Source organism: Myotis nattereri (assembly GCF_964212035.1).
Source record: "Myotis nattereri genome assembly, chromosome: 11".
Classification (NCBI taxonomy): Eukaryota; Metazoa; Chordata; class Mammalia; order Chiroptera; family Vespertilionidae; genus Myotis; species Myotis nattereri.
This window is the reverse complement of record NC_138086.1, coordinates 6,068,140-6,093,027: the sequence shown is the minus strand read 5'-3', so window position 1 is coordinate 6,093,027 and position 24,888 is coordinate 6,068,140. Positions and strand designations below refer to the sequence as shown.

Genomic DNA, 24,888 nt, shown 5'->3' with positions numbered 1-24,888 from the left:
TTTTGTTTAATTAGATTCCACATATGAGAGATCATGTGATACTTGTCTTTCTCTGACTGACTCTCCAGGTCCCTCCATGCTGTCTCAAAGGGTAAGAGATTCTTTTTCACAGCTGCATAGTATTCCATGGTATAAATGTATTACAGCTTTTTTATCCACTCATCTGATGGGCACTTAGGCAGTGTCCAGATCTTAGCTATTGTAAATTGTGCTGCTGTGAACATAGGGGTGCATACATCCTTTCTGACTGGTGTTTCGGAATTTTTAGGATATATTCCTAGAAGTGGGGTTACTGGGTCAAATGGCAGTTCCATATTTAATTTTCTGAGGAAACTCCATACTGTTTCCCATAATGGCTGCACCTGTCTGCATTCCCACCAGCAGTAACTAGGGTTCCCTCTTCTCCACATCCTCACCAGCACTTAACCATTTGTTGATTCATTGATGGTAGCCATTCTGACAGGTGTGAGATGATACCTCATTGTTGTTTTAATTTGCATCTCTCTGATGACCAGTGACTTTGAGCATTTTTTTCATGTCTTGGCCATCTGTATGTCCTCTTTGGAGAAGTGTCTATTTAGGTCCTTTGCCCATTTTTAAATTGGATTATTTGTCTTCCTTTGAGTTCCATATATGTATTTTGGATATTCATCCTTTATCTTATGTATCATTGCCAAATATGTTCTCCCATACAGTGGGCTCCCTTTTTGTTTTGTTGATGGTTTCTTTTGCTGTGCAGAAGCTGTTTATTTTTATGTCCCATTTGTTTATTTTTTCTTTAGTTTCCTTTGCCCTAAGAGATGTATCTGTAAACACATTGCTATGAGAGATGTCTGAGATTTTGCTGCCTATGGTTTCTTCTAGGATTTTTATGGTTTTCCAACTTACATTTAAGTCTTTTATCCATTTTGAGTTTATTCTTGTGTATGGTCTAAGTTGGTGGTCTAGTTTCATTTTTTTTGCATGTATTTGTCCAATTTTCCAAGCACCATTTATTGAAGAGACTGTCTTGACTCCATTGTATGTTCTCACTTCCTTTTTCAAATGTTAATTGAGCGTAATGGCTAGGGTCAATTTCTGGGGTCTCTGTTCTGTTCCATTGATCTATATGCCTGTTCTTGTGCCAGTACCAGGCTGTTTTGATTACAGTGGCTTTGTAGTATAACTTGATATCTGGTATTGTGATTCCTCCAACTTTGTTCTTCTTTCTCAATATTGCTGCAGCTATTGGGGATCTTTTTTGGTTCCATATAAATGTTTGGAGTGTTTGTTCTAGATCTGTGAACTATGCTATTGGTATTTTAATAGGGATTGCATTGAGTCTGTAGATTGCATTGGATAGTAAGGACATTTTAATGATCTTCATTCTACCAACCCATGAACACAGTATATTCTTCCACTTGTTTATATTTTCCTCTATCTCTTTTTTCAACATCCTGTAGTTTTCTGAGTACAAGTCTTTTAACTCCTTAGTTAAGTTTATTCCTAGGTGTCTTAATTTTTTGTTGCAGTGGTAAGTGGAATTGTTTTAGTTTCTCTTTCTGAGAATTCATTGTTGGTATATAAAAAAGCCATCAATTTTTGAGTGTTGATTTTATATCCTGCTACATTGCCAAATCCATTTATTAAATCTAGTAGATTTTTGGTGGAGTCTTTAGGGTTTTCTATGTACAATAACCTGTCATCTGCAAATAATGAGAGTTTTACTTCTTCCTTTCCAATTTGGATGCCTTTTATTTCTTCTTCTTGGCTGATTCCTGTGGCTGGGACTTCCAGTGCTATGTTAAAGAAGAGTGGAAAGTGGACATCCTTGTCTTATTCCTGTTCTTTTTTTTTTTTTTTTTTTTTTTTAATTGATTTCAGAGAGGGAGAGGGAGAGATAGAAACATCAATGATGAGAATCATTGATTGGCTGCCTTCTGCACACCCCCTACTAGGCATCGAGCCTGCAACCCAGGCATGTGCCCTTGACTGGAATTGAACCCGGGACCCTTCAGTCCGCAGGCCGATGCTCTATCCGCTGAGCCAAACCAGCTAGGGCTTATTCCTGTTCTTGGGGGAAATGGTTTTAGCTTTTGCCCATTGAGTAGGATGTTCCCTGTAGGTTTGTAACATATGGCCTTTATCATGTTGAGATATGCTCCCTCTATTCCCATTTTACTGTGAGTTTTTATCACAAATGGGCATTGGATTTTGTTGAATGCCTTTTCTGTGTCTATTGATATAATCATGTGATTTTTGTCTTTCAGTTTGTTTATGTGATGTGATTTGCAAATATTGTACCAGACTTGCACCCCTGGAATAAATTCCCCTTGGTCATGGTGTATGATCTTTTTAATATATTGCTGGATCTAATTTGCTAATATTTTGTTGAGGATTTTAGCATCTATGGTCATCAGGGATATTGGCCTGTAATTCTCTTTCTTTGTAGTGTCTTTATCTAGTTTTGGAATTAGGATAATGCTGGCCTCATAAAAACAGCTTGGAAGTATTCCTTCCTCTTGAAATTTTTTCTTGAATAGTTTGAGGCATATAGGTGTTAGTTCTTATTTGAATGTTTGGTAAAATTCCCCTGTGAAGCCGACTAGACCTGGGATTTTGTTTGCTGGGAGTTTTTTTTATTACTGCTTCTATTTTCTCCATTGTTATTAGCCTACTCAGGTTTCCTGATTCTCCCTGATTCCATTTTGGGAGATTGTATTTTTCTAGGAATTTGTCCATTTCATCCTCATTGTCCAGCGTGTTGGCATATAGTTGTTCATAGTATTTTCTTACAATCCTTTGTATTTTTGTGGTGTCAGTGGTTACTTCTCCACTTTAGTTTCTGATTTTGTTGATTTGGGTCCTCTCTCTTTGTTTCTTGATGAGCCTGGCTAACAGTTCATCAATCTTGCCTATCCTTTCAAAAAAACCAGTTCTTGGTTTCATTGATTTTTTTGTATTTATTTTTAGTCTCTGTGTCATTTATTTCTACTCTAATCTTTATTATTTCCTTCCTTCTACTTACTCTGGGCTTTCCTTGTTGTTTTCTAATTTTTTAAGTTGTAGGGTTAATAGTTTATTGTTAGTTTTTCTTGTTTTTAAGGTTGGCCTGTAGTGCTATGAACTTCCCTCTCAGGACTGCTTTTGCTGTGCCTCAGATTTGGGGTTGTTGTGTGTTCATTTTCATTTGTTTCCAGGAAGTTTTTGATTTCTTTCTGGATCTCATTGGCAACCCATTCATTGTTTAATGACACACTATTTATTCTCCATGTGTTTGAATGTTTTGGGGTGTTTTTTTACTGTAGTTGATTTCTAATTTCATTCTACTGTGATCTGAGAAGATGTTTAATATGATTTCAATCTTCTTGAACTTGTAGAGACTTATTTTGTGTCCTAACATGTGGTCTATCTTTGTGAATGACCCATGTGCACTTGAGGAGAATGTATATTCTGTAGCTTTGGGGTGAAATGTCCTATAAATGTCAATTAAATCCATCTGAAAATGTGTCATTTAGAGTCACTGTTTCCTTGTTGATTTTTTTGTCTGGAAGATCTATCCAGTGAAGTCAGCAGGGTGTAAAAGTCCCCTATCATGATTGTATTGTTATTGATCTCTCCTTTAAAGTTCTCTAAAAGTTTTTTATATATTTAGGTACTCCAAATTGGGTGCATATATGTTTACCAGGGTTAATCTCTTGCAGAATTGATCCCTTTAGGATTATGTAGTGAACGTTGTTGTCTCTTGTGATGGCCTTCATTTTGAAGTCTATTTTGTCAAATATGAGTATTGCTACCCCAGCTTTTTTTTTTTTTTTCTGTTTCCATTTGCATGGAAAAAAAATTTTCAGCCCTTCACTCTCATCCTGTTTGTCTTTTGTTCTGAGGTGGGTCTATTGTAGATAACATATATTTGGGTCGTGTTTTTGTATCCATTCAGCTACTCTATGTCTTTTGATTGTAGCATTTAATCCATTTATACTTAAGGTTATTATTGATAGGTACTTATTGTCACTTTAACTCTGTATGCCTAGGTTTCTCTATTTCTTCTCATTACAGCAGTCCCGTTAGCATTTCTTGTAATGCTTGCTTGGTGGTGATGAACTCATTTAGTCCTTTTTTTATTTGGTCTGGGAAGCTCTTTATTTCACCGTCTCTTTTGAATGATAGCCTTATTGGATATAGTAATCTTGGTTTCAGATCCTTGCTTTCCATCACCTTGAGTACATCATGCCATTCCCTTCTGGCCTGTAGAGTTTCTGATGAGTAATCAGGTGTCAGCCCTTACGGGAGCTCCTTTGTAGGTAACAAATTGCTTTTCTCTTGCTGTCTTTAAGATTCTCTCTTTGTCTTTAGTTTTATGCATTTTAATTATGATGTGTCTGGGCATGGGCCTGTTTGAGTTCTCTTTACTTGGGATTCTATTTGTCTCTTGAACTTGTGTGACTTTTTCCTTCACCAGCTTAGGGAAGTTTTCTGACATGATTTCTTTTTTCTCTTTTTTTCTTAAATATATTTTTATTGATTTCAGAGAGGAAGGGAAAGGGAGAGAGAAACATCAATGATGAGAGAGAATCATTGATTGGCTGCCTCCTGCACGCCCCCCACTGAGGATCGAGCCTGCAACCCGGGCATGTGCCCTTGACCAGAATCGAACCCAGGATCCTTCAGTCACAGGCCGACGCTCAATCCACTGAGCCAGACCAGCCAGGGCTCTGCCATCATTTCTTCAAACTTGTTCTCTATCCTTTGCGTCCTTTCTTCCCCTTCTGGCACATCTATGCAGATGTTATGTGTCATGTTGTCCCACAGCTTCCTTACGCTGTCCTTCTGTTTAATTGTCTCTTCTTTTGGTTCTCTGAGTGAGTGATTTTTTCTACCCTTTCTCCTAATTCAGCGGTTGCCTACCTCTCGGACCTCACAGACCACCAGTGGTCCACGGGCCACCTGTTGGCGACTGCTGTTCTAATTCACTGATTTGATCCTCAGTTTCCCTTAATCTGCTGTGTTTTCTTTCCAATGTGTTCTTTGTTAGTGCTGTGTCATTCTTTATTTCCAACTGTTCTTTTTTTCATAGTTACTATAACTTTTCTCATGCTGTTGAGCATCTTTACTATCATTATTCTAAACTCTGTATCAGATAAATTTATCTCCATTTCATTTATCTCTTCTGGAGAATTATCTTGTTCTTTTATTTGGGAGGGTTTTTTGTTGTTTTTTTGTCTCCCCATTTTGGCTGCCTGTTTGGGTTTGTGACTATGTATTAGGTAGAACGGCTACACCTCTCAATCTCTGGTGCAGGACAGTGTCAAATGTTGTTTCTCTACTGCACCTTCTTGTCTTCCTGCACCAGGGGCCAGCCAGGGCCTGGCATACAGGGCAATGTGGATGTAGAAAGCTGTACCAGCTCCTGATAATGAGAGGGGCTGCTGGGGGCGGCTCCCCTCCCAGCCTCTCCAGAGTCTGAGCCCCACTTCCCATGAAGCACCTCTTGGCTAGTACTACTACAGCTGCTCCTATGGCTGTGTCCCACCTCACCACACAGGACAGAGCTGGCTCCTGTGCATGGCCAGGGGGCTACTGTCCCACACTGAGAGAAGAGACACTCCCTGATTCATGCGGAAATGGGAGCTCCAAAGCAGGGTTGGTGGGTCCCCACTAAAGAGCTGGTCCCTTGCTCCCTGACTCTTCCACAGCCACAGCCCCACGTTTCACCCACTGGGAGGAGCAGGTGTATGAGGCCCCAGGCGTTGAGACTCAATTTACAGAACAAAAGGAATTCCACAGCACTATTTTTTTTTTTAAGTTGACTTTTAAGGAGAGGAAGGGAAAGGGAGAGAAACATCTACGCTGCCCTAACATTGGCCTGCGGACTGAAGGGTCCCTGGTTTGACTCTGGTTGGGCTGATTCCCAGTAGGGGATGTGCAGGAGGCAGCCAATCAGTGATTCTCTCATCATTGATGTTTCTCTCCCTCCCTTCCTCTCTGAAATCAATAAAAATATATTTTAAAAAATTCTGTTGCCTCTCACACGCCCCCTACCAGGGATCCTGCCCTCAACCCAGACATGTGCCCTGATCAGGAATTGAGCCAGCAACCATTTGGTGCATGGATGATGCCCAACCAACCGAGCCACATCAGTCAGAGAATCCAGCGCACTTTGAAGGACATTTATTTTGGTTCTTGACCAGTGTCCTCAGGACAAACAATTTGCAAAAATAATCTGTGGCTCAGGGCTTTTGGAAGAAACATCGGTTTCCTCTCAGCAGGAAAGGCTAGGCTTCTGGGGACCGGAGACCGTGGAGGGTCTGGAGCAGGCCGCTGTGCGGGGCCTGGGGTGGAGGCGGCGGGCAGGTATCCCCGCAGGCGAGCAGTGTCCTGTGGGCCGGCTCGCAGCGGACAGGGAGAGCTTCAAACGTCCACGAACACAAGGGAGAGGCAAAACCGCCACCTTGTGCCCTCCGGACACCAGGGGGGACGGGCGCGCTCCCTCTGTGGGTCTCGGTGGGTCCGTGGGTGGCGGGTGGCGCGGGCTCAGGCCGGCTGCAAGGGCGCGGCGGCGCAGCCCACCTTGTTGCTGAAGAGGCGGGAGAGGCTGCGCGGCGGGGCGGCGGGGCGCGGCGGCGGCGCGCGGGGGAGGCCGCGCACGTCCCAGAGGCGCAGCGCGCCGTCGTGGGAGGCGGTGTACAGCACCTGGCCGTGCACCTGCGGGCGGGACGCGCGCGGCGCTGGGAGGAGCCGGCCGCCGCTCCCGCCCCGGTAGGTCCCCGCATCGGTCCCGCAGTTACGGATCAACCACGCACAGACCCGGCTCGACCGCAGCCACTGCAGGCCGGGCATCCTGCACATCCGCTACCGAAGCCGAGGACGGGCCTGCCAGCCCGAGGACCTCGGCCTTGGGGAGGTCCGCCTGTGGGGCGCGGGGCGCGAGCTCCTTCCCGCCCCCCTCCAGGCAGGCGGGCGTAGACACGCCCCGGGGATGCGGGGTGCGGGGGGGGGGCGCCTACCTGGATGCAGTTGATGATGAAGGCGTGGCCGCGGAACACCCTCTGGAGCGCTCCGGATTCGGCGTCGAAGGCGCGCGCGCGGGCGTCCCCGCTGCCCGTGAACACTGTGGACACACGCGCCACTGGGCACCTGCCCGACAGCCCTTCCACCTCCACACGCGCGGGGCAGGGGGCAGGGCAGGCCCCATCGCCTGGGGGCCCGTCCGCCCGCCTCACAGGACGTCCTAGGTCCCGTGGGGCCTAGCGGAAGCCCCCGGACAGACGGACGCAGCACCTTCACTATCTGACCACCTGCCCGCCTCGGGGACCCTGGGGCCGGGAGAGGCTTCTTCCCTGGGCTCCCGCCGTCCTGCGCTGCCCGTCCAGGGGCCCCCATCGCTCCCAGCACCGCCTGGGCCGGGTTCCCTCTCAGGCGTTTGGTGGAAGCCATTGGTGAAACTGGTCTCATCTGCTCCGTGTTCCCGCAGCTCGGAGGCGCGACTCGGGAGCCTCCCCTTCCCTGCGCGGCCATGGGGCAAGCACCAGCCAGAGATGCTCCTCCCGCACTAATGACCTCCGCCTCCCAGCGCAGGCCCGGGGGCAGCAGCGTGCCCTGCCCAACCTCTTGCAAGCATAAGCCGGCTTCTTAGAACTTGGAGTCCTCAAAGCCCAGGGTCATTAGAATCACCTGCTGGGCTTAAGCACAGACCGCTGGGCGCCCCTGCATTTCTGACTTAGGGGCCTGGGGACCTGCACTTCTAACCAGCTCTAGGCGATTCTGAGGGTCAGGAACCTCGCTGAGAACACGGACCCTCTGGTTCACGTATGGTCTAGCCCGGGGTGTCCCAGGAGCACACCCCAACACTAGGAGTTCAGTGCCAATAGTTCATCTGGCAGGCGTTCCAGGAAGTGGGAGAGAAACACGGATGGACACCATACAGGTGCACTAATGAGCCCCTGGGAGAAAGTGCAGACCACGTGTCAGAGTTGTCCCACCCGAGGGCAAGGATGCTGGGCCACCTACCCAGCAATTCTCATTAGTCATTGGCTGAGGGCCTCTCTGGTGGGTGTCAATCCAGCTCTCCGCTGCCCCGCCCCTCACAGGAACACACATGCGGGCTGAGGACCTTAGGTGCTGCGGCAAGAAGCACCCCTGAACACAGTACCCACAGCATCCGCTACACCCACCTGCAGCCTGAGCAGGTCACAGCAAGCCACCCCAGGGCTCCCTTTCTTACCCACTTCCTGTGTTCCAGCCTTTCTGCTAAAGCTACCCGTCAAGGTGGCCCTCGATGGGCAGTTTCCTTTTTGGGTTTTTCGGCTCCTCTCCTGCCGTCCCTCCCCCACCAACCCAGCCTGGTCGCTGTGCATCCCATGGGGGGGATCAGGGTCAGGAATTAAGTCTAATCATCCCACAGCCTGTTGGAAAGACCAAGTTCCTTCACAACTGGCAACAACAGAGAGGGTCCCTGGGATCCAATAGTGGCAGCTTCCATCCCGGCTGCTGCCAAGGGGAGGTGCTCTAGGCGACAGTCTTTTTAAGTTAGAGCCTTTCTAAGTGTCCCGACTTGGGAGCTGAGACACAATCACACCTAAAGGTTTGGATATAGGAAGAAGAAAAAAACAATTTGTGTCAGACACCTAAATCCCGGGGGCATCTCAGGCGCTATTTTCAGATTCACATTCCGTCTTCATCTGTCACGTATGCTGTGAAGTCAGTGTGAGTTTCCCACTGTACTCTTCCTCCACCCGTCTGCTCCCTCACTCCAGTGCTAGGAAGATGACAAGCAGGCTCAGTGCTGTGTGTGTGTGTGTGTGTGCGCGCGCGTGCGCGCGCGGGGGGGGGGGGGTGTCCACGCACACACATGGGGGGAGGGAGGCTGATGGCAACACAGAGCATTGGGCATCACTTTGGGAGCAGTGCTCAGGAACCTGGGCGCCCCCTGCCATGCAGATGTGATGAGGTTGGGGCTCGCTTCCCTGGAACAGTGTCTGCCTTCTTGGTGCCTGGGGTGTAAACACACAGCCAACTGGACAGAGCCCGCAAAGCCCAGCTGTGTGGCTATGTGAGCCTGGGGGATAAACAGCTTGCTGCTCACCGAGTAAGCCATTTGCCCTTCTTCCTTCACAAAACAATCCTGGCTCCTCCTGGGACCTACGTCCCCAGAGAAGAGGTTTCCTTCTTCAGCCGCCCCTGCAGGCAGTGGTCTGAGATCCAGGGGAAAGTCTTTGGGTGGCCCTTCCAGGGAAGAGCTTTAAAGGGGCCTTATCAGCTAGAGACACATCCTTTTGCCCTTCCCTCTTCTTCCTGCACAAATCAGAGCTCCAGCCGCTATCTTGGACCATCAGCCCCTTAACGATAGGAAGTATGTGTGGTGAAGCAACGTGACAGAAGGAATCTGGGTGCCTGATAACTGAGAGTCCCTAAAATTCTTCTGAGAGAAAAATAAACCACCATCTCATTTAAACCACTGCTCTCTGCGTTTTCTCTCATCTGTACGCAAACCTAAACGCCAAGTGAAGCCAAACCCACGTGGCCCTCACGCTGGCGGGAGTAACGGTGTCGCTGTCTCACTGGGAATTAGAATGTGTCCTTGAGACGTGCTCTTGCCCTAGGACCTCTGAGCATCCAGGTGGCTGCATGTTCTGGTGGGTAAAGTTAGGGGAGTCCCCACCCCCTTTCTGGGCTTGCTTTGTAGGTAACGCTGGAGGAACATGTGAATGGAGGTGGCCTGGCCACAGCTCTTGGGTGCTGCCGTCCTGAATGACAGCTGCCCATTAGTCCTGAAGTAGAGAAGCAGAGGTGCTGAGCAGGGAGGATTTGGGGGAGCGGAGTAGGGGGCAGGCAGAACAAGGTGGGCTGGGCAGGTGGGGTGGTGCAGGGAGAGTCACTTACAGGTGCCCGCATGGTACTTGAGGGCGCTCACGCTGTGTCTGTGGGCTGGGAACGTGCGCACACACTCCCCCGTGTCCGCCAGCCAGCACTTGACGGTCCTGTCGGCGCTGCCCGAGTACACATGCTGGTTCACGAGCTGAGGAGGGATGTGGGTACTGCGGCTCAGAGGCCCTCCCAGCCTCTCCGAGTGGAAGGGGAGGGGATGTGCTGGGCTCAGTGGAGAAAGTGCACGAACCAGAAACGCCCATCTGTGGGTTCCACCTGACCACCGGCTCCGGCACCCAGGACCTCCCTGCTCCTCCTCGCTTCCCTGGGAGAGTGGGGCTGGGCAGGCAGGCAGACCCGGCTCAGGTCTTCACTGTTACTCGCCCTTGGCCAAGTCACTCACTGCTCCTCAGCAGCTTCATGGAAGCTAAGGACCGTGCCAGCACCATACTGGTAAGAGCAAGGACCCCCAACATTCCCCGGCATAGAGACTACTTCTGCCAGGTGCCGATGGGGTGATTCCTGCCTAACCCAGTAGAACTGGTGTCCTTCTAGGTAGAGGAAATGTGGACACAGAGGGAAGGCCATGTGTGGCCGGAGGGACCGGCCTCAGGAGAAACCAGCCCTGCAGACACCTTGATCTTGGACTTCCAGCCTCTAGAACTGAGACACCGAGCTCTGCTGTTTCACCCCACCCCTCCCCGACCTGTGGCACTTTGTCACGAAGGCCCAGCCGACTGTACACTGGGGCAGGGCAGCACAGACAGAGGGGGCGGCGATCTCACCTCCAGACAGATGACAGAGCCCTGGTGCTCCCGGAACACCCGCAGCTGCTCCCCACTCAGGATGTCCCAGGCGCGGATGGTGGTGTCCGTGCTGCCCGTGAAGGCCGTGTGGCTGGGCGTGTCCAGCACAAGGCACAGCACGGCACCCGTGTGGCCCCGTAGCGTCTGGTGGCAGCAGCCACTAGCCACCTGCCACACCTTGGCCGTGCCATCCGTGCTGCCTGTTACCAGCAGCCCCCCGGCCACAGCCTCCTCCTCGAAGGGAGCCCCGGGCAGGTCCCAGGGGGCGGAGTAGGCGAGAGTCAGCACGCAGTTGCGGTGGCCCCGGAACTCCCGGGACACCTGCCCCTTGTCCACACTCCAGGCGCGAGCTGTCCGGTCATAGGAGCTGCTGAAGAGCTGGTTGTTGGTGACCAGGATCCTGGTGGCAGAGGGAGAGGCCAGGGGTTGGCCCACAGGGCTGCCCGGCAGGCTGTCCCAGGGTCCCTTTGGCAGGTCCTCCATGTTCACTGAGCCCAGGCAATGGGAAGCAGGAAATGCTCCCAGAGAAAGTCCTGGGCTGGAGTACCCCAGGCTCCTGCTTCAGGGGGGACTGTGAGGGGGTCAGGAGAACACCCCAGAAGTCACAGGGGCCCAGGCAGAGGCCATCACCCACAGAACAAAGCCCAGACTGAAGGCGTCCTGGTCACTGCCATCATAACCCCACCACCGGCATGGACACCTGCCCGGGCCAGGGGCCGGCTGCCTCTGCACTGTGGCTGGAGACACCCCTCTCCACCCGGTGGCCAGTCACCCCCGGGGTTCAGCTGAAGACCCCTTCTCTAAGACGCTGCCCAGAATCCCCACCACGTGCTGGGCCGTGGTCCACTCAGACCTTCCCCGCAGCAGGGCCAAGCTCCGATGCTTCCATCCCGCCCAACGCGTGGACCACAGCAGCCGCTCGTTACAGTTACGGAAGCCGGCGTGGGGAGGGCAGGTGGGGAGGCCCACCCTCCGGGTTTGCCCCGAACTGAAAGGCTGCGGGAACATGGGACTTGCAGTTTAAAAACCAGGAAAGATCCGGGCAAAGGGGGACACACTGGTCACCCTAAGGACAGGTCAGACTCAGGGGCTGGGCGGGGCATCAGGATGGTAGAGCCTTGGGGAAGCTGGGAGTTATGCGTGTTTTCTGAAAGGCCTCTGTGTCACTCTCACAGAGCCAGTGCCAGATCAGCCCACGAGTGACTTCTGTAGTCAGGGCCACGGGAGACACAATCAGACAAGTCTCGGTGGGGTGGGAGTGGGAGTGGGCATGGCATCTGCTGTCAGTTCGCACAGCCAAATGTCATTTGGGCCGACGTCTGCTGACAACATTCCAGCCAAGGGCCCCAGGGAATTCTGGGTGAGAGGAGCAGAGAGGGTCTGGCCACCTCCCCCCGCCCCCCACCCCGCCCCCAATGCAGGAAGAAAGGCCGCTCAACAGTAAAAACTCGTGAATCTTTTTCTCCTTTTGATAAATGCTAAGGCTGTCTTCCCAGAAAAATACACATTTGTCTTTAGTATAGAACACTGGCTGTGACTTCAAAGGGCCCGTGTTGAGGAGGCTGAGCCCCGAGGAGCACAGACCACAAAGGGCAGAGGCCAAGGCTGGAATAAGGCCGCGTCCTCGGTGTGGGGACAGAGGGGTCAGGTTAGGGACACCTGGCGCTCCCTCCGTCCTGGAGGCTGGCGCGGCGGGAGGAGAGATGGACCACGCGAGGGAACAGACCTGCCTGCACCGCACCCAGACCTCGCATCCTGCAAGGTTCACCTCCTGCAGGTAACTAAGGAAACAGACTCACTGAAACAGCTCCTGCCCTGGTAGATGTGGTTTCCACGACGTGTGTATTTCTAAAGGAAAGTGACGACCTGCTGTCACATAGCACCATGGGTGACGTTCTGGGGGCCTGCAGGCTGCCGGGTGCGGCCTGGCATGAGAGAGCAGAGACGCCAGGCCTGGTGGGTGCCCCCAGAAGCTCACACACCTGGCCCAGCTCTGAAAACACGGGAGGAAGTGAATTCCACGTCCTCACCTCAGGGGTCACACATTTGCAAGCACAGTTAATAATGCAAATGTCTTCCCAGATCTACTGCTCAAAAGTAGTGTGTGCACTGGCCGGTTTGGCTCAGTGACTAGAGCGTCTGCTTGTGGACTGAAGGGTCCCAGGTTCGATTCCGGTCAAGGGCACATGCCCAGGTTGCGGGCTCAACCCTCACTAGCGGGTGTGCAGGAGGCAGCCGATCAACGATTCTCATCATTGATGTTTCTCTCTCTCTCCCTCTCCCTTCCTCTTTGAAACCAATAAAAAGCAGCTGATAGTTTCCAGGCCCAACCTGAGAGCAAGCTGGTCACCTGAGGTGTGGCCTTCTCCCACCTGTCAGCACTTCCAACCACTCACGCCTCACAAAAGGAGACTCCCCTTTCCCACACTTTTCCTCAGTCACAAATTTTTCTCAAGAGAGAGAGTGCTGGGACCTGGCTGGGTGGCTCAGTTAGTCAGTGTCATCCCGACACACCGAGGCGGGGGGTCTGACCCCGTCAGGGCACATACAAGAACCAGCCAATGAGTGCGGAACGAACTGATGTCTCTCTCCCCCTCTCTCTCTCTCCAAAGAAAGAAAGAGCCCACCCAGCATGGCTCAGTGGTTGAGCGTCGATCTATGAACAAGAAGGTCACGGTTCGATTCCCGGTCAGAACACACATACCCGGGTTGTGGGCTCGATCCCCAGTGTCTCTCTCTCTCCCTTCTTCTCCAAAATCAATAAAAATATGTTTAAAAAAATACATAAGCCCTGGCCGGTTTGGCTCAGTGGATAGAGCGTCAGTCTGCGGACTCAGGGTCCCGGGTTCGATTCCGGTCAAGGGCATGTACCTGGGTTGCGGGCACATCCCCAGTGGGGAGTGTGCAGGAGGCAGCTGATCGATGTTTCTCTCTCATCAATGTTTCTAGCTCTCTATCCCTCTCCCTTCCTCTCTGTGAAAAATCATTAAAATATATTTTAAAAAAAATACATAAAAGAGTGAGAAAGAAAGGGAGGGAGGGAGGGAGGGAGGGAGGGAGGGAGGGAGGGAGAAGCTAGAGCCCTGGGAGAGGCCAGCAGAGCTGTGAGGCCCGAGCCCCGATTCTACCCGTTTGCTACCACCTGTCTGCTTGGCCCTGGCCTCCCAGGCCTCCGGCCTGGCCTGCTCCAGCTAAGAGTAGGGGACAAAAGCGGGGCTGCTGGAAGGTGGGCGGGGGCCGGGGCCTGCCTTCCCCACTCTGAACCATCGTGTGTGTGTGTGTGTGTGTGTGTGTGTGTCTGTGTGTGTGTGTGAACATGTGTACGTGTGTGTGGTGTGCCAACACAGCTCTTTACTGTCTTTCTACTTAGGGGTGTTGTTGAGTTCCTGCCCTGTGGGTGCACCATTCCGACTGCAGGCCGCTGGAACTTGGTCAGTTAATGGTCAGTCTGGCCATTTCTGGGCACTTGACCATTAACAACTCAGGTCCCACCCAACCCAGGTGTGAGTAAAGCCCGTGCTGGCAGCGTCTCTCCTGGCTGGGAATATCCTAGTCCGCCAGCCCAGCCCCGCCCGCCTCTGTCCCCTCAAACCACTGCCTGCACTGGGTCTCTCCTTATTTACCGCCCAGGCAGGTGGCCTCCTGTCAGTAAAGCATCGGGAAGGCCGAGGGCGGGGCCAGGCTCCTGCTGATCCGGGCAGTCCCTCAGGAGCCTGCGATGGCCGATGGCCACAGTTACATAAATAATGTTAAATTGATCTGATCAGCAAAGGAATTTCATGGCTCAGCTCAGACCCAAATCCAATAAGGGAAAGCTCAAACCAAGGCGGGGGGTGAGGGTAGAGGGAGGAGAACAGTTTCAAGTGCAACACGGAAAGGAGAGGTTTAAAAATACCCTGGCTTCATCTTCAGAGCCATCCCCATTGGCTGCTCCACCAAGTCCCTGGCCCACCATCGGGTACCAATTAAGCCATTTCCTCTGGAATCTGTTCCACCCTAGGAGTTGTGGCCTCCAGATGCCTTTCCCTGTGCCCAGCAGGGGGCAGTATGCAGCCAAGTCAATGTGTTCCCCACCTCCACCTCCCAAACCCCCACCTGCAGCCCTGGGTAGTGGGCACTTGTCACACCTGGGGACACTTCTGTCCTGAGCTTCCCATGGCTCTGTGCTCCTGGGGACCCACCTGCGTGCCCACAGGCGCTTCCCCACAGAAGCTACGTTCCTCCGGGGCAGCGGCCTCAGGGCGACCCCTCTGTCCCCTGGGGCCCCGCCAGGTAAGGTGAGAGGCCGAGTCCGCACCGCCCGTCAGCCCGGGCGGCCGTGCTGACCTGTTCACAGTGGACGTGTGTCCTCGGAACACCTGCAGGCACTGCCCGGTCAGCACGTCCCACTTCCTGACGGTGCGGTCGGCGCTGCAGGTGAAGGCAGCCTCGTTCTCCAGCTGGCAGAAGGTCACGTAGCTCTCGTGTCCTGCGGGCGAGGGCAGAGGTGAGCCTGGGGCACGCGGCGTCTGCTTTTCCTCTAGGAAGAGCGCTTGGGGCGGCGCGGGGCAGGCGTGTCTGAGACCAGCCCAGAAGTGACTAGCCCTTTAAATGAAAAACTAAGTCTGGGGGAGTCTGTGGGGCGCCAGGAGCAACTCAGGGGACACTCACCCTGCCCCCCCCCCAATCCTTCGGTTCCCTCCTCTTCATCATCGTCTTTCGGTCTGCAAACTATTCACTCAGTCACCCCACACACTCTGTAACTCAGTGATGCGGAGGCAGGAAGCACAGAGACCAGGGGCATGGTCTTCAACGCCCCAACGCTGCGCTAGCGCCCTGAGCTACTACCGACTGGCCGCTGGCAAGTCATCTCGCCTCCCTGTGCCTTGGTCTCCTCATCTGACACAGGGAGCGGGCAGCGCCTGCTCACAGGGCTGCTGTGCAGACTGAGCTGCTAGGTGTCAGCTGCTTTCACGCTCGGGGAGAAACACGACGGTAGGCAGAATATTGAGTCCTAATTCCTGGAACCTAGAAATGTTACTTTGCTCGGAAAAAGGCACATCTGCAGATGTAATTAAGTGAAGGCTCTTGAGTTGTAGAGATTATCAGCATGAGCCCTAAATGAATGCAACCACAGGTGTCCTCGTAAGGAGGCAGAGCCCTGACTGGTATGATCAGTGGTTAGAGTGTCAGCCTGCACACCAGAGGGTCACAGGTTCTATTCCGGTGAAGGGCACATACTGGGTTTCAGGTTCGATCCCTGGTTCCGGCCGGGCACGTGCGGGAGGCAACCAATCAATGTGTCTCTTTCACATCGGTATTCCTAGCTCTCTCTCTCTCCTTTTTCGCCCCCCTCCCACTCTCTAAAATAATCACTGGAAAAAATATCCTCACCTGAGGATTAACAAAAAAGAAAAAAAAATCCTTAGATGAGGATTAACAAAAAAGATTTTTTTAAAAAAAGGAGGCAGAGCCCTGGCCAGGTAGCTCAGTTGGTTAGAGCGTAGTCCTGAAATGCTAAGGTTGCAGGTTCGAACCTTGGTGGAAAGATAACCAATCGATGTTTCTCACATTGATGTTTCTCTCCCCCTGCCCCTAAAAAAATCAATAAACATATCCTCGGGTGAAGATTAAAAAAAAGAATCAACCAATGAATGCATAAATAAGTGGAACAACAAATCAATGTTTCTCTCTCTCTTTCCCCCTTTTCTCTCCCTCTCTCAAATCAATTTTTAAAATTTTTTTAAAAAGAAAAATTTCTGTCTTCTTGGATAGCCTAGATCAGGCCTCTAGGAAAACAACGTTTGTGCGAATTAAATAAACACTTGAAGAAACTGCAGATTATGTTTCCCTTAAAAACATGTTAGTTTAAAAGTCGAGGGCAAAGTTTGTTTGGCAAAACACAGCCCTGCTTTTGGCCAAACCCAAAGAGTTTATAAGATAGTTTAAGATTATCAACAAACCTTCCCTGAGACCAGAGCTGTCCGTGGGAGGGCTCAGCACTGTGAGGGGAGGGCAGCCGGGTGCCCTGAAGGCAGGGAGGTGCCACCGAGCTGGCCACACACAGGCTCACTCACGCCCAGCAGTCCTCCACCTACCGACCGAGTGCGGACTAACGCAGGCTAACACAGTGCAGACGAACCCAGGCCGCCCAGACACGCTCCTGGGGGGGCATCATCCCCATTCAATCTGTTTCCTTCCATCTCACAGGAAGGCCAAGTCAATTAGGGCAAGAAAAACACTGAGAAATGTTAGTGCCCCGGGACACCTGAAACCAGGGATGCTGAAGACCATGAGCTTCAGGACTGCTTTTTTGACACACGGAAGTAAAAAGGAAAAAAAGAATATAAACACTGATTACGAATCAATAAAAATAGAACACACAAACAAAAACTTAAGAGGTGATAACGAAAAGAAGTTTTTCAATGTAAAAAAACCTCATCTTGCCTGGCTGGTGTGGCTCAGTGGTTGAACATTGACCTATGAACCAGGAGGTCATGGTTCGATTCCTGGCCAGTGGTTGCGGGCTCGCAGAAGGCAACGGATCAATGATTCTCTTTCATCACTGATGTTTCTCTCTCTCCCTCCCCCTCTGAAATCAATTAAAAAATATTCTGAAAAAACCAAACACCCTCATTTCTTAAGCGGGGCCAGACTGACCCTGTCTTCTGGGGACCTGGCCCTGGGCTGGCTGGGGCTCCCTGCAGTGGCCAAGGCTCCCCAGTGGACAAGCCCCTTCCTCTGTGAGCCAGGCACCCACCGTGAATCTGAAAACACAAGCCAACTGAGTCCTGGCTCAGAGCCTCCCAGCAGAGGGCCCTGTGAGCTGCAGAGTGCATCCCTGACCCCTGATCTATAGACCAGAGACAGGGCTCAACTGCCCCCAAGGCCTTTAGGGCCAGCAGGGGAGCAATGCCTCCCCCCATCCTGGGGAAGGGTGAGGGAGAGCAAGGGGGAGAGAGGGCATGGAGGAGGGATGGCCCATCCTGTCTCCAGGGACCACAGCGCCTTGGCATGGAGCTGTTGGAATTATGCAGAATAAGCAAAAAAGCCAAACTAAAAATATTTTCGAAGGGATGAAGAGTGCAGATAAGGCACAGTTATTATGTTCAAAAGAACATGCTGAGGCTCAGGGGCTCCTGCCAAGGTCCTGGGCCCTCCCGGCCTGTGGGGAGCAACAGGTCAGTCCGAGGCTTAACCCTATATCGCTCCCCACACCGGCCCCCCTGTCCTTACACCCTGAGACTGGCTGAGTTCAAAGTGCCCCTCCTGTACATGGAGTCCACGATGGACACAGCGCTGGGTCCAGATGGGCTGGAGAGGGCATGAAGTGGTGCCCCCTTGCCCTGTGCTATCCCTGCGGGTCTTCTGTCTGTCCCTCCAGAAACTCTTCTCCAGCCTGCTCTCTGCAGCTTCTCGCCCTGTATAGGTACCCCTTCCCCCTCCCCTCCGCCCTGTATAGGTACCCCCTTCCCCCTCCCCTCCGCCCTGTATAGGTACCCCCTCCCCCCTCCCCTCCACCCTGTATAGGTACCCCCTTCCCCCTCCCCTCCGCCCTGTATAGGTACCCCTCCCCCCTCCCCTCCGCCCTGTATAGGTACCCCCTTCCCCCTCCCCTCCGCCCTGTATAGGTACCCCCTTCCCCCTCCCCTCCGCCCTGTATAGGTACCCCTTCCCCCTCCCCTCCGCCCTGTATAGGTACCCCCTCCCCCCTCCCCTCCGCCCTGTATAGGTACCCCCTGCCCCCTCCCCTCCGCCCTGTATAGGTACCCCCTGCCCCCTCCCCTCCGCCCTGTATAGGTACCCCCTGCCCCCTCCCCTCCGCCCTGTGTAGGTACCCCCTGCCCCCTCCCCTCCGCCCTGTATAGGTACCCCCTGCCCCCTCCCCTCCGCCCTGTATAGGTACCCCCTGCCCCCTCCCCTCCGCCCTGTATAGGTACCCCCTCCCCCCTCCCCTCCGCCCTGTATAGGTACCTCCTTCCCCCTCCCCTCCGCCCTGTATAGGTACCCCCTCCCCCCTCCCCTCCGCCCTGTATAGGTACCCCCTTCCCCCTCCCCTCCGCCCTGTATAGGTACCCCCTTCCCCCTCCCCTCCGCCCTGTATAGGTACCCCCTCCCCTCCCCAACACACACACAGGGTTCAGAGAGCTGGGAGGCCCGGCCCAAGACCTGAGATGAGGTGACCGGGACCCAGGTAAGAAATATATCCACTTCCAGTGAGTAAGTACACAAATATAAACCCACATGTATTTGAAAACTTTTATACAGTCCCTGCTATGTCATCCAGCTTTCCAATAAGCTGAACTGCAGATAAAGGGAGGCGGCAGAGCGCAGGGCGGGGTGATCCAATTTCACCTCTGCCTTCCCCGCTGCTCCTTACCTCGCGCCTCCGTTTCCCTGCCTGCACGGGGTGACAGCGGGCGGGGACTGCAGCTCAGGGCGCGGAGCCAGGGCACTTGCAGGCCCCGAGGCTGCCCGAACGGCCGGAGGGAGATGTCCAGCCAGAGGTGCCCCGGCCAGTGAGAGGCCAGAGAAGGCGCTGCTCACCTGGGGAGGGGGGGGGCCATTCCTTTGTGTTAACTGTTGTAAAGGGAACATTTCACGCTCCGGGTTGACAAGTGACAGCCCCGCAGAGGGCGCCCCTCGGCCACTGACCCCACTGCAGCGGGCTCCTCGCCCCCCGCCCCACACCCCCCAGCTGGCTATCCACCCGCTGTCCTCAGCTGGCCGGGTTGTGGGCCCGCGATGGGTGGGGCCGGGCCTTGGGGAGGGTCTGTGGGTGGAAGAGCCGAGGTCTGAGCCGGCAAGAGGATGGGAAGGACAGAACCGGGGGAGCGGAAGGCGCGCGCGTCTACCTCGCAGGAGGGCGCAGCACTGGCCGTCCGCGGTGCTCCAGAGCCGGGCCGTGCCGTCCTCGCTGCCCGTCAGCAGGCGCTGCCCGTCGGGGCTCAGGCTGAGCCAGTTGATGCCCCCGCGGTGCTCGGCGCAGACTCTCAGGGCCGACCCGCCGCCGCCCATCCCGCCGGCCGCTAGGGAGGGGCGCCCGGGCGTCCGCGCTCTCGGCGGCTTCGTCCCCCGGTCATCGCGGGGACCGGACTCCAGGCTCCTGCGGGGGCCCGGGGCGCGGGGATAAGAGGGGGACCCTCGCTCCCGCGCCGCCCACTCGGACCCAGCGGGCAGCCCACTTGGGACCCCGTCCCCCGAGGGGCAGTCCCAGCCCCACCGGCACAGCGCGCCCCCTCCCCGCGCCCCTCGGGAGCCTCCGCCCCCACCTGAGCGGCCTCCCTCCGGCCGGGCGCGCGGGGCGAAGGCGTCTCGGGGCGCGGCGGGCCGGGGACACCGGGAAGCCGAGCGCCCACGTCCCGCACGCCTCCCGGCCGGGCGGCGCTCGCTCGGGCGGAGCGCGGAACAATACAGCCCGCTGGCTCCTCCTCGGAGACCACCCCCGACCGGCCCTCCCCCTGCGCGGCGCCGGCCCCCACCCCCCGCCCGGCCCGGCCCGGCCCCGGCCCCGGCAGACGACTCCACGTGCCGCCTCCCGCTCTCCCGGGCGCCCGCGCTCTGCCGCCCCCGCCGGGACCGGGACCGGGACCGGGACCGGGAGGAGGACCGAGAGTCCGCGTGGAGCGACGCGCGCGCCCGGGGGCTCGCCGGGGCCGGCGGCTGCGCGCTTCCACCGGACGGTCGCTTCTTCCCGCTCCCAGGCCTAGGACCTACCTGGGGGCGCTCGGGGGCTCGGGAGCGGCCCCCGGTCGGAGAGGGCCCTCGGCCGCCCTCGCTGGGAAATCACGTGCACCCCAACTCTGAACGAGTCTCGCCGAGGGAGGGGCGGGGGCGGGGGGCGAGCCCCGGTGGAGGGTGGGCTCCCCGCAGAGGTCAGGGTCACTCCCCGGAGCAGTCCCGGTCCTAGGGGCTGGGCTCCAGCCACTGCTGTCCCTGCCCCCGCGCCCACTCGGCTCCGCCCCGGAGGGTCCCCCGGGTTCTCGCAGGAACCCCCACCCGAGCGCCGGTCTCTGGCTCCTATGAAAGCAGTTCCGGCGCCGGCTTCGCGGGGGGTGGCGGTGGAGGGCGGGAGGGGAGGTCCTCCAGGTCCGAGGATTTCCGGAACCGCCGGGGCTCTTTCCAGAAGCCATGGGGGAACCTCGGTGGGATTTGTGATTGTGTTCGGGGTGGGGTGGAGGTTGGTGAGCGGGTGCCTTTGGAAAGCGGGCCCACGTCACCACAACGGGAACTTCTCCCAAAGGCTGACCATAAAAAACTCTGGGGAAAAATCCATAATGGGGTTCCCCAGGGCAGTGGTCGGCAAACAGCGGCTCGCGAGCCACATGCGGCTCTTTGGCCCCTTGAGTGTGGCTCTTCCACAAAATATCACATGCGAGCAACAGCATACAGACCTGACTTACCCAAACTTTCCAAGGAGATGCAAGGCCATTGTTCACATTAGTGTTTGTCAGTCATTGTCATGATTTAATTTTATGGATATTATAAGGTAAATTGTAAGGAATTTAATTTTATCAATAAATAATATCATTAAGTATGATGGTATCAAGTTTTATTCAACGTACCTATAGTTTAACTAAGACAAAACTTTAAGTAAAGTTTATTAAGTTAATTTTAGGGAACATTGTGGAAAGAAGATGTAGTGTCGAGGATTGAGAAAGGTATGTTGAGGTGGTTTGGACATATAGAGGATGAACGAAAGGAGACAGACGAAACAAGTATGCAAGATGAGTGTGGATGGGAGAGTTGGAAGGGGTCAACCTCAGCGAACATAATCAGATTGAGGACGTTTTTAGCAAAGGCCAGCTTAGGAGGACCCTAATTAAGTGAATAACAATGTACCTACCTATATAGTTTACGTTTAAAATTTTTGGCTCTCAAAAGAAATTTCAATCATTGTCCTGTTGATATTTGGCTCTGTTGACTAATGAGTTCGCCGACCACTGCCCCAGGGCGTTGGGAGCCCCCCCGACTTGTGAGTCAGCTGGCAGCTCAGCTTTAGGAGCAGGACCCTACCCTGTAGGCGGTGAGGGAGGGTCCCCGGAAGGCGGGAGGGGGGTGGGGACAGGAGGTTTGAAGTCAAAGACGCTGGTGGAGGTGGGTTAGTTCAGAGGAGGCGGGAGGGGAGGGCAGAAGCGGAGCCGGGTCCACAGGTGGACTCTTGAGAAACCGGACGTGCGCAGGAGGCAGGAGGACCCTGGGAGTCTCCCCTGAGCTGTATTTTTCTTTTTTACCATGCACAAGCACACTGTGCCATTTTTTAAAAGAAGGCTTCAAGAAGCTCCCATATTATTACTACTATTATTAATGTTTGGAGGACAATCATCAGAGAATTAAAGTTATTGTTGGGAGAATAATACATGGCCGCATATCCTCAGAACCCTGGATAGCTGTGTTCCACACGGTCAGCGCTGCCAGGGCCCAGAGAGGGAGGGGACAAGCATTAGACGTCACAGAGAGTCCCTTGTCCGTGAGTGAGGGTCCAGGGCTAGGCTGAGCTGGACCACTGGGCTAGCCCCACTCCCTACATCCCCTCATTCCCAGAAGGAAACTCAGTCTGCTTCATGGGGTCACTGACCATTCCATCAGGTTCAAGACTAAGAAGGAAGCAGGCTGAAAAATCAAACCTCCCTCTCACGCCAAGAAAATCTTTGTATTGGCCACTGCCTCTAGCCGCTGGCCTCAGAAGTCAGAAGTCAGGCCCTCTGAGCAAGAGAGGTTTTGCTCAGACACTGGCCCCGAGGGAAGTGGGGAGTCTGGACAAGCATACAGCTCTCTGAGGTCACCCCCGCATATGGGACTGGAATGTGTGGGCCTTTCCTGGGTGTCTGACCAGGGCTGTGTCAGTAAGGACACATAGTATGAAAGCCAGCTGGTAAACATTCCCTCCGCCCAAAGTTTTACTTTATCTCCCCCTCACACGCTTCCTGGCAGCCTCAGAGAAATGTCAGAGGCTAACTGGACAAAAGGGGTGGTTTTTTTGGTTTGTGGTGTGTGTGTGTGTGTGTGTGTGTGTGTGTGGTGTGTGTGTGTGTGTGTGTGTGTATGTTGTGTGTGTGTGTGTGTGTTGTTTGTTTTAGAAAGGCGGTTTTAAACAACTTTCAGAATTCACTAGCTTTGATTTCCATCTCAGGCCAAGATGGAGTCATAAGGATTCGATTTACCCTACCGCTTCCGCCTGAAACAACCAAAAAACGAAATATATGAAATATATGAAGCAACAGTTTTCAAGGCGATGGATGGGAGGCAATGAAAGACAGCAATTCCTGAGAGAGAGCAGAAAAATGGGTGAGCCCTGCCAGGGGCCCAGCTCACTGCCCTGAGAGCATTCCAGACCCGAGAGCAGGCAGAGGGAACCGAGAGGGAGCCGGTTGACCCCCTGGGTTGAAGAGACAGCTGCGTGTCTGTGAAGAACAGAGTGGCTAACGATGGCAGGATAGAGCTCCCGAGAGGAGAGAGCCTGGAGACCGACAGACGGCCCCTCTCCTGTGCGCAGCTGGGGGCTGGCCAACACCTGCCCGAATGAGCAAGCTACTCCAGGTGGGAAGAGAAATAGAGGTAACTGTCCACCCCCAGGTGGGGTGGAGGGGAGTGCAGCAAGGACAGGAAACCCATTATTGTAACTGTAGTCCATATGTTCACAGGTGTAGATGCACAGATGATCTCAAAAAATCCCGACTGGACTTCTAGAGATGAAAACAATGTCTGAAATGAAAACAACAACCACCCTGGATGGGATTAACAGCAGATTGGGTATGACAGAATAAAATAAAATATTAGTAAACTCGAAGACATAGCAGCAGAAACTATGCAAAATGAAAAACAGAGGAAAAGGAATGTTTAAAAAAGGAAAGAACAGCCGTGAGCTGTGGGACAACTTCAAGCAGCCTAATATATGAGTAATTAGAGTGCTTGAAGAAGAGGGGAGAAAAGAAGGAACAGAAAAAATATTTGAAGAAATAATAGCTGAAAGTTTCCAAATTTGATAATTATAAATCCACAGACCCACGGAACTCACTAAACTCAAGCACAGAAAACATAAAAGACACAAACTCCATCAAGAATATATACTCTGGCCGTGGCCGGTTTGGCTCAGTAGATAGAGCGTCAGCCTGTGGACTGAAAGGTCCTGGGCATGTACCTTGGTTGCGGGCACATCCCCAGTGGGAAGTGTGCAGGAGGTGGCTGATCAATGTTTCTCTCTCATCGATGTTTCTAACTCTCTATCTCTCTCCCTTCCTCTCTGTAAAAAAACCCAATAAAATATATTTTAAAAAAAAGAATATATACTCTGAATAACCCTGTATCTATTTTTTATTTATTTATTTATTTTTTATTTTTTAAATTGGAATTTGTAACTAAAACCTTTCCACGAAGAGAATTTAAGGCCCATATGGCTTCACTGGGGAGTTGTACCAAACTGTTAAGGAAGAAATAATACCAATTCTCCACAAATTCTAGAAAATTGAAGAGGGGAGACAACTTCTCAATTCATTGCACTAGGCTAGTGTTACTCTGATACCAAAATCAAAGACATTATAAGAAAAATACACCAATATTCATCAAGAGCATGGATGCAAAAATTCTAAACAAAACTTTAGCAATTGAATTCAACAATATACATAAACCATAAGATATCATGACCAAGTGAGGTTTATCCCAGGAATTCAAGGTCAGTTTAACATTCAAAAATCAACCAATGCATAGCATAAGGATAGAAATATAGACCAATGGAATAGAATTGAGAGCCCAGAAATAAACCCATACATCTGTGTTCAATTCATTTTCAACAATGGAGCCAAGAGAATTCAAAGAGATAAAGAACAATCTTTTAAAAATAAAGGTGCTGGGACAACTGGACAGCTCATGCAAAGAATGAACTTGGACTCCATACCTCACACCACATACAAAATTAACTCAAAATGGAGCATAGACCTAAATGTAAGAACTAAAATTCTACAACTCTTAGAAGAAAACATGGGTGTAAATTTTTATCACCTTGGATTAGGAAATAATTTCTTAGATATGACACCTAAAGCATAAGCAAACAAACTGTAAGAGGAAAAATTGGACTTCATCACAATTAAAAACTTTTACGTTTCAAAGTCCACTCTCAACAAAGTGGAAACGTAATCCACAGAATGGGAGAGGGTATTTGCAAATCATCTCCAATAAGGGTTTTGTATCCAGAATATACTTTAAAAAACACAAAACTCTTTTTTTAAAAAAAAAAAAAACAACAAACACAGAACTCTGA

At 52.7% G+C, this 24,888-nt stretch overlaps 1 protein-coding gene across 1 annotated transcript; it reads right to left on the bottom strand.

The window, feature by feature from the left end:
• Nucleotides 1-6,135: 6,135 nt before the first annotated feature.
• Nucleotides 6,136-20,359, bottom strand: WDR86 (WD repeat domain 86). The gene is made up of 7 exons (XM_081101684.1): nucleotides 20,349-20,359; nucleotides 19,487-19,737; nucleotides 14,979-15,120; nucleotides 10,632-11,052; nucleotides 9,862-9,997; nucleotides 6,987-7,090; nucleotides 6,136-6,684 (listed from the first exon to the last, which is right to left on the bottom strand). The coding sequence occupies exons 2-7, from the start codon at nucleotides 19,647-19,649 to the stop codon at nucleotides 6,514-6,516; spliced, it is 1,137 nt and encodes a 378-aa protein (XP_080957810.1). The 5' UTR covers nucleotides 19,650-19,737; nucleotides 20,349-20,359; the 3' UTR covers nucleotides 6,136-6,513.
• Between the last annotated feature and the right edge of the window lie 4,529 nt (nucleotides 20,360-24,888).